At 49.3% G+C, this 17,556-nt stretch overlaps 1 protein-coding gene and 1 non-coding gene across 3 annotated transcripts; one reads left to right on the plus strand and one right to left on the minus strand.

Moving 5' to 3' along the window:
• Positions 1 to 1,819: 1,819 nt before the first annotated feature.
• On the plus strand, positions 1,820 to 17,259 carry CARD19 (caspase recruitment domain family member 19). Of its 2 annotated transcripts, NM_001034753.1 has the most exon segments (6): positions 1,820 to 2,055; positions 13,125 to 13,267; positions 14,983 to 15,136; positions 16,352 to 16,411; positions 16,657 to 16,728; positions 16,996 to 17,258. In NM_001034753.1, coding segments are annotated over 6 exon segments (552 nt in total). In that variant the 5' UTR covers positions 1,820 to 2,048; the 3' UTR covers positions 17,112 to 17,258.
• LOC112447923 (small nucleolar RNA SNORA27) lies at positions 10,486 to 10,612 on the minus strand. Its single transcript, XR_003036188.1, has one exon. It is a non-coding gene; the product is annotated as a small nucleolar RNA SNORA27 (small nucleolar RNA).
• Positions 17,260 to 17,556: the final 297 nt, after the last annotated feature.

Raw genomic sequence — 17,556 nt, forward strand, 5'->3', positions numbered from 1 at the left:
TGATTTCAATGAACCCAAACTCTTGCATCTTCCCATACAAAGAAAAGTGATAAATTCATCAACTTGAGATATCTGGTTTTCTTTATTAAACAGGAAACTTTTGATGCTTCAACTATCTAGTCTTCCTTGCAAAACTTCTATATATCCTGGCTCTTCCCTTACCTCTTTGGAGCAGTCCCTCAGAGCTATCTGAGAGGCTACCTCCCAGTATTGAAGTCCTTAGAAAAAGTCTGGCAGATAAAACAAAGCTCAGCTTTCAGTTGACTGTTTCAAAATTAAGAAGGAACCAGGATACACAGGAATTTTGCTAAAAGAAAAAAACACAACAAAAAACCCACAAAGAAACTAAAAAACCCATGCAGTTGAACATCGGAAGATTACTAATTACAAAAACAGACACTTCAAGTTAATGATCTTAATGCTTTACTATCTTTGGGAAGATGCAAGAACGTGGGTTCATTGAAATTATTCCTTAAATACAAATCTCAACTATCTGAGGCCAGTATCTTGTTTTTCTCCATCCTAAATTCCCCTCAAAGCGAGTGGTACAGAGGCAAAAGGCTTAATAGTGGGTATCATTTACCTTTACTGGGATGGCAGGCAACATTTTTTTGTCCACAGAGTCATGACCCAGCAAGAATGATGCAGAGTAATGCGGGGGTCAGGCCGGTTCCACTGGTGGGCAGGATGCCCCCTCCCTCTGGGAGGACTGAGCCCTAGGACCTGGAGCAGGCCTGGACTTCCTCTATCACCCCCAGGTCATGTTATACAATCTTCCTGTCCAAGGTAGATGCTGTCCCCCTCAGCTTAGGATAGACCCCACCTGGACTGCAAGGAGATCCAACCAGTCAATCCTAAAGGAAATCAGTACTGAATATTCATCGGAAGGACTCATGCTGAAGCTGAAACTCCAATACTCCGGCCACCTGATGCGAAGAACTGACTTACTAGAAAAGATCCTGATCCTGGGAAAGATTGAAGGCCAGAGGATGAGATGGTTGGATGGCGTCACTGACTTGATGGCCATGAGTTTGAGTAAGCTCTGGGAGTTGGTGATGGACAGGGAAACCTGGCGTGCTGCAGTCCGTGGGGTGGCAGAGTCCGACACGACTGAGCGACTGAACTGATCTGAACCCCTCCAGTAAGCATCCTCCAGTTCCCTCATGGGAGCGGGGAACGAGGTAGTTGTCGGCGGGGGGGGGCCGGAATAGGTGGCGGCGCGGAAAGCAGAAGCACCGCTGACTGCTGCAAAGAGCTCAACCATGTCTACAGTCTGGCTGGCCCGCCAGGCAAAGACAGGGCGGGACCAGGGCGGACCAAGATGGAGCCAGGACTGGGAGAAGTGCGTGGGCTACAAACGAAGTTGAGCCAAAGTTGGAGTGAGGCTCGAGTGAGGAGGGGAGGGGCTCAGGACTGCTCAGCGACGTAGCTAGCGCCGAGGGGGCGGAGCTACAATGGTGGTGTTTAGAGTCAGGATACGGCGGTGATTTAGCCCAGAGCAGCGGGGGCGGAGCTCAGTGAGGGGCGGAGCTGAGGGCACCTCCTTTGGGCGGGAGTCAGGCTCAAGGCTTTCGGAGGCCCGGTAACTAATGAGGACCGAGCGAGGGGCGGGGTTCAGGGTTGTGGTCGCGACCTAGTTAAGGTCTGCAAGGGTGGGGCTCAGTGAGGGCAGGGTTTAGAGCCCTAGCGTTGACAAAGACTAGGCCCTGGATTCCCGGAAGGGCGGATCCAGCGAGGGGCGGGGCTAAGGGCTCAGCGGCGTCCGTAGCCCACGCGTTAGGAAGCTGCACTGCAGGGAAAGCTGAGGGTTTTAGACCCTGCGGCAGCGCCGCCGACCCCATGGGCGGGGCCTAGCGGGAAGGGGCGGGCTCAGTGAGGGCGGGGTTAAAGCTTCGCCGAGAGGATACCAGGGGCGGGGCCCACCGGGAAAAAGCGGGCCGGAGCGGGAGGCGGTCAACCGGACCCACGGGCAACGCGCGGACAACCACACGGGCTGACAGCAGCAGGGGGACGGGTCGGGTCGGCCGAATGCACGGCTTGCCGCCGCCATGACAGGTGAGCGCGGTCCGGGGTCGTGCCTGCCATGCGGAGACAGGCACGCGGCCACGGTGGCGCGTAGGATCCGAGTGTCCCGATGCCACTCCTCGCTGCGACGGCGAGTGACCTTGCCCGTGACTGAGTGCCCTGTCGACAGGGCGACGGCAGAGCGGCGCGCGGCCCAGGGCTGGGTTCTTTGGGAGCGAGGCCAGGCCGGGTCTAGGAGGGTGCTTGGGGGCGGGGGCCATGGACAAGCTCTGGAGAGTTCTGGTGGGCAAAGCCACGTCATGCCCTGGAGGCTTCTGAGCGTTAGGGGCCGAGCCTTAGCGTGTTCTGTGCTGTGAGGCCAGGTCAAGCCATGGAAGGTTCTAGTGGCGGGGACCAGGTCTTGGGTGATTCCAGGAGGGCAGAGGCCAACGTATGTCTGCAGGTGGGGAGCTGCTGGGGTGAGGATCTGTGGCCTGGCACTAGGAGGTGAAAGTAATTGATGGTAAGGAATACTCTCTGGGGTTCTACTGTGCTTCTATCAGGAGATATAGAAACTCTTGATAGAAGGCTGTGTCTTCTGTTAGGAGTCCCCTGAGAAGTCTGCCCAACGGGTGATGCCTTCCTGGGCAGTGTGTGGTACCTGTGGGACTCTGGCATCTCCCAGGCTGCACCCCTTGTCCAGGGACAGGCCCGAGGGGATCTTGCACACACACTCTGTCTCCCAAGGCTTTGTGCCCCATCTGGACTGCCCCAGCCCCTCCAGCTTTTTTTTCCCCCCAGAATGCAGTCCCTAGCCCAGCCATCCTCCAAGGGCCTCTTGGAATGGGGACCCACCCACCACCTTCCTGATCCTGAGCAGAGTGATCCTGCTCTGTGGACCTTTCCCTGTAGGAGAAGCTCCATGAGAGTAACAGGCTAGTGAGAGTTCCTGCCAGTGTAATCAGGGAGTGTGGTGGCTTCCAGAAGCCATACCTTATTTCAGGGAATGCTTTTGAGGTAAAAGTCACCTAGGGTGACCCACAGGGTCTGGGAGGCCCCTAAAGTCCCTGTTCTCTCTGTAGCTGTCACTGAAGTCCCAGCCTAAGTCCCATATACTAGTAAGATTTGATGGGCAGGAACCTGGTGATTTCCAGGACACCAGTGTACCAGCCTAAGCCAGAAGAGACCCCAGTTACTACTCATTCCCCTGTCGTCTCTCTGAACTGTTTTTAATCTGTGGCTGCTATTTCTGAGTAAAGTTGATCCTCTGACCTAGAGTTTCAAATGTGACAGTTTCAAATACGTGAATTTTTTTCGATGCATACATACTACTGCCTGACCTGAGGTTGGTTGAATTCTCAGATGCAAAATTATGGATACAGAGGACTGACTGTAAAGTAATGTGTGGATTTTTGGCTCCTCGGGGTCTGTCCCCCAACCCCCTCACTGTTCAAAGGTCTATTGTACCTACTGTGCATCTGGTCCTGCATCAGATGCTTGCTACTCAGGCCTGCTGTATGGGGAAATATGGAATATCTCTGTGTGTGAATGAGGAAACAAAGACTCAGCTTGGGCAGGTGCCCTAGACTGCTGGGGCAGTCAGTGGCGGAGCCAGGACTGGACCTTGACCAGGCCCACCAGTCCCCATTCTCCCTACGGTCTCTGTGTCCTGGGCTTCTAGAGGCCTCTTCCCTCAGAGTCCTTCATTTTGGGGATGGGGAACTAGGGCCCAGAGAGTGCAGGCCTGGGAGGGCCAAATGAACAGGCCTGCAAGGCTGTAGGTCCCAAGTTCCGGGCTTACTGTCTCCGTGCACCAGTAGCAACCTGTCTCGTTCTGGGGCCTTTACGAAGGGTCGCAGAGTGAGCGTGTGGAGCCTCATGCATCTGTGCAGGGCCACACTGACCAGGTATCACTGTAGCAATTACTGTTGCTGCAGAACCGGCTCCTTCCTTGTGGCGTGCTGGCAAGTGGGACATTGCAGCTCCATGCCTGAGGCCAGGTTGGACACTGGGACAGGAGGGGATTCTGGGAGATTCATTTTGGGAGGGGAGGTTGAGGCCCAAGCATCTGGACTTTGTTGGGGGTGGTGGTGGGTGGGGAGCTCAGGAAAGTCTCTTGAGGGGAGTTGGCCAGGTGGAAACCATAGGGAGAGGTGTTCTTGTTCCTGGGAATCTGAAGCAGAATGCTGCAGTTGGGTGTTGCTGTGCAGGGTTGGCTCCGGGGGCTGGGAGACTTGGTGAGGGCAGGTGAGGCCAGCTCCCACAGGGCCTCCAGTGCCAGGTCAGGCTAACAGGTTGGCCAGCCCAACTATGCTTGTGGTGCCAGTAGGGCAAGATGATGGGGGAGGGGCACTTCCATGGTCACAGGGGACACGGGTTTGATCTTTGGTCTGGGAGGATTCAACATACCATGGAGCTTCTGTGCCTGTGCACCACAACTACTGAGCCTGTGCTCTGGAGCCCATGAGCCTCAACTACTGAGCCCATGTGCCGCAGCTGCTGAGTCCACCTACCCTAGAGCCCGCACGCTGCAACTACTGAGCCTGTGTGCCTAGAGCCTGTGTTCTGCAACAAGAGAAGACACTACAAAGAAGAGTAGCCCCTGCTTGCTGCAACTAAAGAAAGCCTGCATGCAGCAGTGAAGACCCAGCGCAACCAAAGAAAAAAACAACGATGGGGGAGGTAGGGCTTAGCAAAGGCTGCTGGTGAAGGTCTGGTGAGTTTTTTTGCCAGAGCATTCATTTTCCTCCTTCCTATAAAAACTGTCTGGGACTGTCACTTGGGGCCAAACTGGTTTCCTTTCTTGTGCTTTGTCATGCCTGTGAATGGCCACCTGGGTGTGGTTTGTGTGCACAGCTCACAACGGCCACAGGAAGCACAGGGCACGGCAGAGCCCGGAGCTGTGGTCCCCAGGCTGTGCCATTATGCCAAGTGACTCACAGCTCCAGCCAGTGGTGGCTCCCCTGGCTAGCAGCCTGCAGGGTGGGAGGAGCCACTGCAGAAGTGCTAGTCACTGTCCACTGACAGCCCTTGCCCTGAGCCTTGGACCTATGTCCATTCGTTCCAAAACTCTTCAGTGAGTGCTTAGTGTGTGCCAGCCCTATGCACAGTGCACACACTGGCAGCACACACAAGACGGCCCGTGGCTTGGTCAGAAGCAGACATGATGCAGCTAAATTGCATGATTAATTAGTAGATTGATCAGAGAGGCAGAAATGGGCCCCAACACTGTGCCTGGGTCCTGAAATCAATCCATCACTCTCCAGCTGATTGAGTTCTTCAGCAGGTACCTTATCTATTTATTGTGCCTCAGTTTCTCCTTCTGAAAATGAGGGTAGTGGTCATGCTCGTGTAGCAGAGCTGATAGAAGAATGATGATGCACAGAGCTCCCAGAATGCCCAAGCATGGGTCCCAGTCCATGAACTATGGCCAATATTATTAACTCTTTAATCAGAGAGGCTACAGGTGATGAAGCCAGGTGGCCAGGAGGGTCCTGCCACATGGTGGTGACAGATGTCTCTGCATCCCTGTCCATGGCTTCTTTACCACGTTGGAGCTCTGACAAGTCTGTCTTCAAAATATACTTTCAGAGACTGGGAGAATCAAAAGTTAGAAATTCTTATTCTGGGGGGAATAGACTATCCAGGAGGAGGTAGCATCAGGAGAGAGAGATGAGAAGGTAAATGGTTTATTGAGTTGGGCCCACGGAAGAAATCGGGAGGAGGCCCCACTTGTTCCAACTCAGTGACCCTATTTTTTAAAAATCAACTTTATTGAGGTATTGTTTACTTATAAATACACTCATTTTTAGTGAAAAATTCTCTTAAGTTTTGACAAATGTATATACTCATGGAACAACTGGCCCAGGCCAAATCAAGCTAGAACGTTTCTGTCACTCCAGAAAGTCCTTCATGCTCCTTTCCAGTGAACACCACCCAATCCAAGAATTCATCTCCTTTCTGTGACTGTTGTTTTCATCTTTAAAATTCAACAATGGAGGGTTTCCCTGGTTGCTTAGTGGTAAAGAAACTGCTTGTCAATGCAGGAGACATTTATCCCAGATCTGGGAAGATCCCACAAACTGCAGAGCAGCTCAGCCCTTGTGCCACAACTATTGAGCCTGTGCTCTAGAGCCCACGAGCTGCAACAGCTGAGCCCTGTGCACCGCAACTAGAGAGTCGCCCCTGCTCACCACAACTGGAGGAGAGCCCGCACAGCAACGAAGACCTAGCACAGCCAAAAATAAAATAGATAAAATTTTAAAAGAAAAAAAATTCAACAATGGAATTCCCAAATAGTATTTCTTATTAATTACTAGAATTTACTTTTGGAGCATTTTTAGTTTATAGACAATCTAGCAGATAGCACAGAGGGCTCCCCCCACCCCATTTCCTCTATTATTAGTAGTTTGCATTTGTATGGTTGTTAGCCAATAGTGATACAGTATTATTAATTTCAGTTGTTACTAAAGTCCATATTAATATGATGATTCATTCCTTGTGTTGTACACTGTATGAGTTTTTTGAAAAATTCATGATGTCCAGTATCCACTATTACAGTATCATACAAGAAGTTTTACTGGGTTTTAAACATCTTCTGTGCTCCATCTATTTATCCCTCCCTCTTCCATAACCCTTGGCAACCTCTAATCTTTTTACTGTCTCCATTGTTTTGCATTTTCTAAAATATATACTTGGGATCATATAGTATATAGCCTTTTCAAATTGGCTTCTTTAACCTTTAACAAAATGCATTTGTTTCCTCAATGTCTTTTTGTAACTTTGTAGGTCTTTTTATCACTTTTTATTCCATTGTAACTTATTAAACTGAACCACAGTTTAATATATTATCCACTTACCTTTATATGTATTTTGTTGTTCAGTAGCTAAGTCGTGGCCGACTGTTTGCAAGCTTGCTCAGGCTCCTCTGTCCTCAACTATCTCCTGGAGTTTGCTCAGATTCATGTCCATTTATATGTATATGTGTGGTAAAATATACAGAACATAAAATTTACCATTTTAACCATTTCATTGGGATTAAATACATCCACAGTGCTGTGAAACTGTGCATTTCAAGAACTTTTTCAAAGGGAAACTGTGTACTCATTAAACAAAAACTCCCCTTTCACCCCTACCTGCAGCCCCTGTTAATCACTATGGTACTTTCTCTGTCTTTAGAACTTGCTTATTCTAGATAGTTCATATAGTGGAATAATACATTTGTCCTTTTGTATGGGCTTCCCTGGTGGCTCAAATGGTAAAGAGTCTGCCTGCAATGCAGGAGACCCGGGTTTGATCCCTGGGTCAGGAAGATCCCCTGGAGAAGGAAATGGCAACCCACTCCCGTATTCTTGCCTGGTAAATCCTATGGACAGAGGAGCTTGTGGGTTACAATCCATGGGGTCGCAAAGAGTCAGACACGACTGAGCAACTAACATAACACTTCACTTCATTTGTCCTTTTGTGTCTAATGTATTTCACTTAGCATATTGTTTTCATGGTTCATCCATGTTTTTGAACCCATGTATTAGAATTCCGTTCCTTCTTATGATTGTATAGTATTCCATTGTATGTATACCATATTTTGTCTATCTGTTCATCTGTCTGTGGACACTTGGGTTGTTTTTACCTTTTGGCTTTTGTGAATAAATGCTACTCTGAACTTGACATGCACATATCTGTTTGAGTCTCTGCTTTGAATTCTTTTGAGTGTATACCCAGGAATGGAATTGCGGATGTATTTAACTTTTTGAAAAACAGCCATACTGTTTTCCATAGTAGCTGTACTATTTTACCTGCCCACGGAGTGCATGAGAGTTCCAGTTTATCCTCATCCTCATATTCATATTCCCTCTCTCCATATATTTATTTTACCCTAATGAGTATGAAGTGGTATCTCATTGTATTTTGACTTGCTTTTTGCTAATGACTAGTGATGTTGAGCATCTTTTCATGTACTTAGCAGTCATTTGTCCACCTTTGGAGAAATACCTGTTCAAGTATTTTGCTCATCGTTGTATTGGTTATTTTGTAGGATTTTTTTTGTTGTTGAGTTGTAGGAGTTGTTTTTATATTCTCTCTCTTTCTATATATGTTAATCCCTAACCAAATATATGCTTTGCAAATATTTTCTCCCATTCTATGGATTGTCTTTTCACTTTTTTTTTTTAACTCAAAATAGGGTTAATTTCTGGACTTTCTAGTCTATTACATTGGTCTGTATGTCAGTGCCACAGTTTTGAATCCTGTAGCTTTGTAGTAGATTTTGAAATGAGGAAGTGTGAATCATCCACTTTGTTCTTTTTTTGAGGATTGTTTTGGCTGTACAAGTCCCTTGAGATCCCATATGAATTTTAGAATGAAAAAAAGATAAAAAAAGATTTATTGCAGTTTGGATAGGGGTCACATTGAATTCCTGGATTACTTTGGGTAATATTGTCATCTTCACAATATTAAGTCTTCCAACCCATGGACATGGAATGTCTCTCCATTTATTTGTATCTTTTAGCATTTCTTTGAGTAGTGTTTTATAGATCAGTGTACAAGTCTTCTATCTCCTTGGTTAAATTTATTTCTAAGTGTTTTATTCCTTTTTAAAGTTTTTTTAAGAGTTCAGCGTTTTATTGAATGTGTTACTGAAGAGGTTTGTCAAAAAGACCAAAGCCCATGGCATCATTAGACTTTTCAGATTCTTATTTCTTTGCCTCTGCTTTCTTCTCAGCTAGGGCAGCAGTGGTGAAGAGAACTGGACCTATGGCTGGTGCAGCGCCAGCTGCTAGGGGCAGATCCACCAGCCCCCACGTGGCAGATGAGGCTCCCGATGTTGACACTGGCCAAAGCCTTTGCAGACAAGCCTGGCCAGAAAGGGTCAACACTTATGCAGGCTGCTTTAAGGAGGGCGCTGGTTTTGTTGTTGTTGGCTGCACTGGGTCTTCATGGCTGCATGCGGGCTTTCTTAATATGTTGTTGTCGTTCAGTTGCTAAGTCATGTCCAACTCTTTTCGACCTCATGGACTGTAGCATGCCAAGCTCCCCTGTCCTCCATCCTCTCCCAGAGTTTGCTCACATCCATGTGCATTGAGTCAATGATGCTGTCTAACCATCTCATCCTCTGCCAGCCCCTTCTCCTTCGCCTTCAATCTTTCCCAGCATCAGTACCTTTTCCAATGAGTCAGCTCTTTGCGTCAGGTGGACAAAGTATTGGAGCTTCAGCATTAGTCCTTCCCGTGAACTTTCAGGGTTTATTTCCTTTAGGATTGACTGGTTTGATCTCCTTGCAGTCCAAGGAACTCTCAAAAGTCTTCTCCAATACCAAATTTGAAAGCATCAGATCAACACTTAGCCTTCTTTATGGTCCAGTTCTCACATCCGTACATGACTACTGGAAAAACCATAGCTTTGACTAGGCGGACCTTTGTTGGCAAATGATGTGTCTGCTTTTTAATGCGCTGTCTAGGTTTCTCATAGCTTTTCTTCCAGGGAGCAAGGATTTTTAATTTCATGGCTGCAGTCACCATCCACAGTGATTTTAGAGCCCAAGAAAATTAAATCTGTCACTGCTCCCACTTTTTCCCCCTTCTGTTTGCTGTGAAGTGACGGACCAGAATGCCATGATCTTAATGTTTTGAATGTTGAATTTCAAGCCAGCTTTTTCACTCTCCTCTTTCACCCTCATCAAGAGGCTCTTTAGTTCCTCTTCACTGTCTTTCACTAGAGTGGTATTATCTTCATATCTGAGGTTGTTGATATCTCTTCCAGCAATCTTGATTCCAGCTTGTGATTCATCCAGCCAGCATTTTACATGATGTACTCTGCATTTAAGTTAAAATAAATATTAAGTAAATAAGTATTTAAGTTAAATAAGGGTGACAGTATACAGCCTTGTCGCACTCCTTTCCCAGTTGTGAACCAGTCAGTTGTTCCATGTCCTGTTTTAGTTGTTGCTTTTTAACCCACATACAGGTTTCTCAGGAGTCAGGTAAAGTGGTCTGATATTCCCATTTCTTTTAAGAATTTTCCACAGTGTGTTGTGATCCACGCAGTCAAAGGCTTTAGCATAGTCAATGAAGCAGAAGTAGATGTTTTTCTGGAATTCCCTTGCTTTCTCTGTGAGCCAGTGAATGTTGACAATTTGATCTCTGATTCCTCTGCTTTTTTCTAAACCCAGCTTGTACATCTGGAAGTTCTCAGTTCACATACTGCTGAAGCCTAGCTTCAAGGATTTTGAGCATAACCGTGCTAGCGTGTGAAATGAGCGCAGTAGTACAGTAGATTACATGTTCTTTGGCCTTGCTCTTCTTTCGGATTGAATTGAAAACTGACCTTTTCCAGTCACGTGGTCACTGCTGAGTTTTCCAAATTTGCTGATGTATTGAATGCAGCACTTTAAAATCCTTTAGGATTTGAAATAACTCAGCTGGACTTCCGTCACCTCCACTAGCTTTGTTTGTAGTAATGCTTCTTTTTTTTTTTTTTCTTTTACAATGTTTCCTCTGACAGGTTACAAGACAAACGCCCAGTTTGCCTGAGTTCTAAAAGGTTATTTCCTTTGCCCCACTTGAATGACCAATAAAGACATAAGTCCAGTTGGCAGAGTGAAAGTGGGTGTGTAGGAATGCTTCTTAAGGCCCACTTGACTTCACACTCCAGAATGTCTGGCTCTAGATGAATGACCATACCATCGTGATTATCTGGGTCATTAAAACCTTTTTGGTATAGTTCTTCTGTGTATTCTTGCCACTTCTTCTTAATCTCTTCTGCTTCTGTTAGGTCCTTATACCATTTCTGTCCCTTATCGTGTCCATCCTTGCATGAAATGCTCCCTTGGTATCTCCAGTTTTCTTGAAGAAATCTCTAGTCTTCCCATTCTATTTGTTTTCCTCTATTACTTTGCACTGTTCATTTAAGAAGGCCTTCTTATCTCTCCTTGCCATTCTCTGGAACCCTGCATTCAGTCGGGTACATCTTTCCCTTTTTCCCTTGCATTTCGCTTCTCTTCTTTCCTCAGCTATTTGTAAGGTCTCCTCAGGCAACCACTTTGCCTTCTTGCATTTCTTTTCTCGATGCATATTTCTCAACACTTTTATTTCTGACACTTTTGGTTACCAAATGTGTGTGTGGGTTTCCTCTGTCAAGCAATTTTCCAGTTCTTTGGTGGACACCAACTGGGTGTCCTATAAATTTAACTCAGTTCTTACACCATCTATCTGGAGAGTGTCAGATCGCATAGGTTCACTTTCGGCTCAGTCCCACAAGATTGCCCCCACTTGAAATGCCAGTCACCAGTCCAGGCTGCCCCCTGTTTTTCTAACTGACTGGCTATAAATCAGATTTCCCCTGACTGTCATTTGCTAGAGCAGTTCACAGAACTCAGGAAAACACTTACTATTCACAGTTTGTTACAAAGGATATTTCAAGGATACAAGTGAACATCCAGGTGGAAGAGAAGCACAGGGCAAAACACGTGAGAAGGGGCATGGAGCTTCCATGCTCCTCCCAGGCACCTCCATGCGTTTAGTAACTGGGAGGTGCTCCAAACCCCGCTTTGGTCGGGGGGAAGGTTATGGAGGCTTCCTTAGATAGGCATGAGCTTCCCTGGTGGCTCAGCTGGTAAAGAATCTGCCTGCAGTGCGGGAGACCTGGGTTCTATCCCTGGGTTGGGAAGATCCCCTGGGGAAGGGGAAGGCTACCCACTCCAGTATCCTGGCCTGGAGAATTCCATGGACTGCATAGTCCATGGGGTTGCAAAGAGTCAGACACTACTGAGTGAATATAGGAAAGTGAAGTCACTCAGTCATGTCCGACTCTTTGCAATCCCATGGACTGTAGCCTATCAGGCTCCTCCATCCATGGGATTTTCCAGGCAAGAGTGCTGGAGTGGATTGCCATTTCATCTTACTGTAAATCACAGTATCACAAATCTATTCTGTCAATCTGTGTCTTTTGATTAGAGAGTTTAATCCATTTATATTTAATTACTGATAAGGGACAACTTGTTTCTACCTTTTTGCTGTTTGTTTTCTGTATGTCTTGTAGCTTTTTTGTCCTTCATTTCTTCCATTACTTCCTTTTGTGTTGATTTTCTGTAGTAACACGTTTTGATGTTCTTTTGTGTATATTCCATGGACATTTTCTTTGTGGTTACCATGGGGGTTATGTTTAATATTGTAAAGTTACAGCTATCTAATTTGAATCGATACCAGCTTAACTTCAGTCACATACAGAAACTCCTCCTGTATAGCTCTGCCTGCCCGCACACCAACCCCCCATCCTCTGGGTCCACCAGGAAACAGACAAGCTGCCTCACATAGGTAAGGTGGTGTACTTGTTCAGGTAGCTAGGGCTGCAGGGCCTTGGGACCCTTCCTCAGAGATTCTTTGCCATCTGCCCACCAACTTCTTCCCATCCACTCCCTGCCTTTAAAGGCTTGTCATTCTAAGGGACATTCTTAATGGGAGAGAAAGTGTAACAGTGATGTTTTAATGATGATTCTGAAAGAAAAAAACAAAAGGATAAGCATTTCCCAGCCTCCTGGGTAGCAGGCGTGTTGGTCTGCTGTTTGTGGCAGCTTCCCAAGGCCTTGCAGATACGATGTCTGGTGGCCATGCCAGCTAAAAGTGGCCAGGCCACTCTAAACCCTGTGCTTCTGTCTGTGTGTCTCCTGTCCCCATGACAACAGTGGCTGTAGGAGCTTTGGAGCTGGGCCTTCTCTCGCTGCTGTGTCCTTCCTCAGGCCTGCCTATTTCCAGAGAGCACTGGGGGCCCTGCAGACAGCAGACTCTTCACCCTTCTGAGTTGTTTTGTGATAAGCTCTCAGGCACAGAAGAGAGGAGGAACCAGAGGCTCTGCTCTGCTCTTGAGCACTCTGTACCTTTATCACTGCACCCACCCACCCCACTCTTTTGCAAGGGGATTGGCATGACATGGGGGATTCCTGGGCTTTGCATGAGTTGGGATGTCAGCAGTTGTCCGGATGCTTACAGCTGGTACACCTCTTGGTGGGCACAGGACCTTACTGTGAGGAGTCCCTGCCATGGCTGTGTCATGGTGTGTGGGACTCAACACCTCCTCCTTGGGCTGTGCTGGCTCATGTCGTTCTGTGTTCTCTGCTTCTGTTTCAGAGCAAACCTACTGTGATCGCCTAGTCCAGGACACTCCTTTCCTCACCAGCCTCGGACGCCTGAGTGAGCAGCAGGTGGACAGGATTATCCTCCAGCTAAACCGCTACTATCCCCAGATCCTCAGCAACAAGGACGCGGAAAAGGTGCCAAGGAACCTGAGGCTGCTCTCCCATCCTTTCCTCTCTGGGCTGGGAGAAGCGGGGGGCAGGACAGCTTGGAGGTGAAAACCTATCTCCTTGGGGTGACCTTAGGCCTAGAACATCATTTTTTTGAGCTTTAGTTTCTTTAGATGTCATCAGAACTTCTGGCCCCTTTCAGAAATGCTGGAGGATCACAGGAGAGGTGTGACAACATGAGACAGACCTGGGAGGGGAACAGGGGAGTACCAGGGTGGGAGGGGAGCAGGGATACCAGACTCTACTGAGTGCTGCAGAACTCTTCACTCAGCATCTTCCAAAAGTTCAAAATGGGCAGTCATTTTGGGTGTGATCTGGCCCGTCCTCTTCGGGGACACTGGATGAGAGTGGGTGCTCCTTGTGCACCCCACCCACTTCTCTGGCTCCCTTATGGCAATGGGGGTGGGTGCCAGAGACTAGCTGGGGCTCTGGGGCACATGACCTGCCTCCCAGCTGGGTGACAGAGCGAGCCCTTCTCCTCTTGGGGCCACATGCAGGGCTCTCTGGAGGGTTGAGGCCTCTGCAGGGGACAGATGATATTGATCCTCGACAGAGCTAGAATCCACCCACACCCTGCTACTGGCTCAGATGCTTGTTGAGTTATAAAAGTAGTCCAGTAAGTTGAAAAGTAGGGGCTCAAATTTCTGTCTTGTAATTAAAAGTCTAATATGCATTCACTATTTTAAAACAATTTTGAAAAGCTTCAGATGTTGACATGAGAAAAAGGAAACTCCACACACACCCCCACGGTTCCTTTCCTCAGAGGTGCCCATGGTTTCTGCTGCACACCTGCCTGTGCTTTGCGTTTCTGTCTTTTGTGGTTCAACTCTAGTTTCTTGTAGAATGGTCCACCACCACCAGGTGGCAGCACCGGGCCATAGCCTCCATGTTCTGGGAGTCAGTGCGGGTACCCTGTCCATTGACCTTTACAACCACATATGTTTCAGTCAGCCACATCGAAAAAGCCACCTTTTTTTCTCCTTAACCCTTGATATCGCAGAAGACAATGGCACCCCACTCCGGTACTCTTGCCTGGAAAATTCCATGGATGGAGAAGCCTGGCAGGCTGCAGTCCAGGGGGTCGCTGAGAGTCAGACACGACTGAGCAACTTCACTTTCACTTTTCACTTTCATGCATTGGAGAAGGAAATGGCAACCCACTCCAGTGTTCTTGCCTGGAGAATCCCAGGGACGGGGGAGCCTGGTAGGCTGCCGTCTATGGGATCGCACAGAGTCGGACACGACTGAAGCGACTTAGCAACCCTTGATATATTTTTTAAAACTCGAATCACATTCCTGTAGACTATGAACTACTAGAAGTTATCATTTATGCCATTACCTTGAAGGTTCCCTATAATGATCATACCGTGTAGGTTTATTATTTCCTTTTTTACACGTGGGAAAACCAAGTTAGCAAGCCGCTAAGTTTCCACACTTGGAATAATGTCACCACCATCTTTCTTGGTGACCTGTCGAGACCTCCAATGCGAGTGCAAGGATTAGTGGCCATGTAGCACAGTCTTGGGCACCGCATGGGAGTGGTTGAGTCTTTGGTAGCAATTGCTACCTCCCCATGGTTGTTCCAGCCACGAAGGTGGCATCACAGCCGTTGAGAAGGCTGGGGCTGGGGGGTGAATCCGGAGTCCTCCAGCCTGATCTCTCTGTGCCCCTTCCTCCTCCAGTTCCGGAACCCCAAGTTGTCTCTTCGAGTGCGTCTCTGCGACCTCTTGGGCCACCTGCAGCGGAGCGGTGAGCGGGATTGCCAGGAGTTCTACCGGGCCCTGTACATCCATGCCCAGCCCCTGCACAGCTGCTTGCCTAGCCGGCACGCCCTGCGTAAGTGCGTGTCCCAACCCCCTGGCCTTGGCATCTCCTTGTTCAGCCCTTCACCAGAGACAACCCTCTGGTTGCGTCTTGTGTGACCCTCAGAGAGTGTAGAGAGATTATTTCAGACAACACAGATATCTCTGTCTCCAAGGTTCCCTGTCTCTGTCTCTCCATGTCACTGTGTGTGTCTCTCTCCTTCTCTCTGTCTCCCTTTTTCTTGTGCTCTTTATTTCTTACACAAAAGTATCTTGTGCGTGTAGTCCTACCCTTGCCTCTATAATCTGATGAACCTGGGAATCCTTACGCTTCTGATCAGAACTAGCTCACAGCTGTAGGCTGTACCAGCCTTGAGTGAACTGCCTCCCATGACAGAGGTTGTATCTACTTTCACCCAGGTAGAGCCTCATGGTGTGGATGTTTCTGTACAACAGTCTCTGGCACAGACGGCTGGTCCAGGACAATGTGTTTTGGTTTAGAAGTGCCAGCCCATGACCCAGGAGGCTTGAGAGGGATCCTCTGAGCTGCCAGGATGGGTACAGGGAAGGCACAGGTAGGGGTGGCAGCTCAGTCTTGAGGCCTCTGCACCCAGGTCCCCAGGGGGAGTGGCTACTGTCCCTCAATCCTCACATGAAAGGCTGGAGGCCGTGAGGGCAGAGGTGGCTCACCTCAGGCCACTCAGCTGGACCAGGGGCCCCAAGCACAGGCTGGCAGGCCTGGGCCCTGAGCTGCAGCATGGAACGGCCCTGTCACCCCAGCTGTCAGGACCACACAGCCCTGCCTGGAGTCAGGGACCTTCCAGGGTGCCCTCAGGGTTATCAAGAAGCTGGTTGACTGTGGAGCCCAGGGAGGTGTGGGGAAGAGAAAGGGCGCCCTGCCTTCACTCAGCACCATCGGACTTGGGACAGGCAGGTGTTTGCACTGTTGGGTGCCTTGTGGTTGCCAGGGAACAATGAAATCCCCATCCCATGGTCCTCAAGTTCTCACGAAGTGGACAAAAGGAGAAGACCCCAGACTGTGCAGGGGTCCTTCCCTGGTGCTGACTACCCCCCTCCCCCGCCCACTGCCCCAGACACAGCGTGGAGGGCTCAGCACCCGCACAACCCAAGGGGCCTGGGTGGCCTGCGGGGAGGGGCCTTGGCGGCCCCCTTGGTTTCTTGATGGCAGGCGACCACCTTACTCTCCAGCTCCCCCATGACTAACCACGCCCTGTGATTTTGTTTCCAGAGAACTCAGATTGCACAGAGCTAGACTCGGGCAACGCAAGCTGTGAGCTCAGTGACAGGGGTAACCGCCTCCCACTTCCCTTTTCTCTGTCCCCTGACCCAGGGCTCCACCTCTGTCTTGGGGGCTTCTCATTCCAACTTGGGTTCCAGTCCTGGCTGCCCATTGGACAGATCCCCTTAGGGTGCTCACTAGGGGTATCCCTGCCTGGCTGACCCCAGCACAAGGTGTGAGCCTGTCCTCGAGGCCTCCGGACCCCTCCCCACCCCTCAGGGCTCGGGGAGCTGCTCACGCGCATTTCTCCCCAGGACCTGTGGCCTTCCTGACCTGCCTCGGCCTGGCCACGGGCCTGGCGCTTCTCATCTACTGCTGCCCTCCAGGTGGGTGCTGCTGGGCCAGGCCTCGGCCAGTCCTCCCCACGCCCTGGGGCTGAGCCCTGCCAGATGGACAGAGGCCCACACCTGAGGCCCCGCCTTGTGACCCAGTGTGGCATGCCCGCCGTCGCTTTCCTGCCATGCTGACCTTGTCCAGGTCCTGGGTGGGAGTGGTGCGTGGGGACCCCACATCACTCAGGTGTGGGCTGGTGATGCTGCGAGGATGAGAGAAGGTACCTTCTGGAGGAGTTCTGAGACCCCCTTGTCTTCCAGACCCCAAGGTGCTTCCAGGGGCCCGGCGTGTCCTGGGCTTCTCCCCTGTCATCATTGACAGGCACGTCAGCCGCTTCCTGCTGGCCTTTCTCACAGATGACCTGGGGGGCCTCTGACCGACCCCAGCCCTGCCTGCCTGCGTGTTGCTCTCCAGGGGCTTGCTTCTTTCCTAAGTGTTTATTTCTTGCTATTTATAATTTCTGTAATAAGCACTTTACTTTCATTGTACAGAGGTGTTCAACAATATTAAATGTTTGAGTCTCATCCCTTCTCTCAGGAGTGTTTTCTAGATGATTCCAATTCAAGACACGACAGCGTCTCTAACTAAGGTTGATCCTGTGGGTTCTTCACTTCCTGAGTCCAACCCAAGACCCAGGTCCTGCCCAGGCTGCCTTCCCAGACTCCTCTGAGCCTGGGTCTCACCCCTCTGTGTGGACTTCCCAACCCCAAATGTCCCCGGCTGTCCCCCAGTGCCCTCTTCCAGATGTAACCCTGCCGCATGTCCTGCCCCTCCCCTGGGGCCTCCTTCCACTGCTTCTCTCCAGAACTCCCTGCCTTGAG

This window comes from Bos taurus, chromosome 8, assembly GCF_002263795.3.
Source record: "Bos taurus isolate L1 Dominette 01449 registration number 42190680 breed Hereford chromosome 8, ARS-UCD2.0, whole genome shotgun sequence".
NCBI classification, from domain to species: Eukaryota; Metazoa; Chordata; class Mammalia; order Artiodactyla; family Bovidae; genus Bos; species Bos taurus.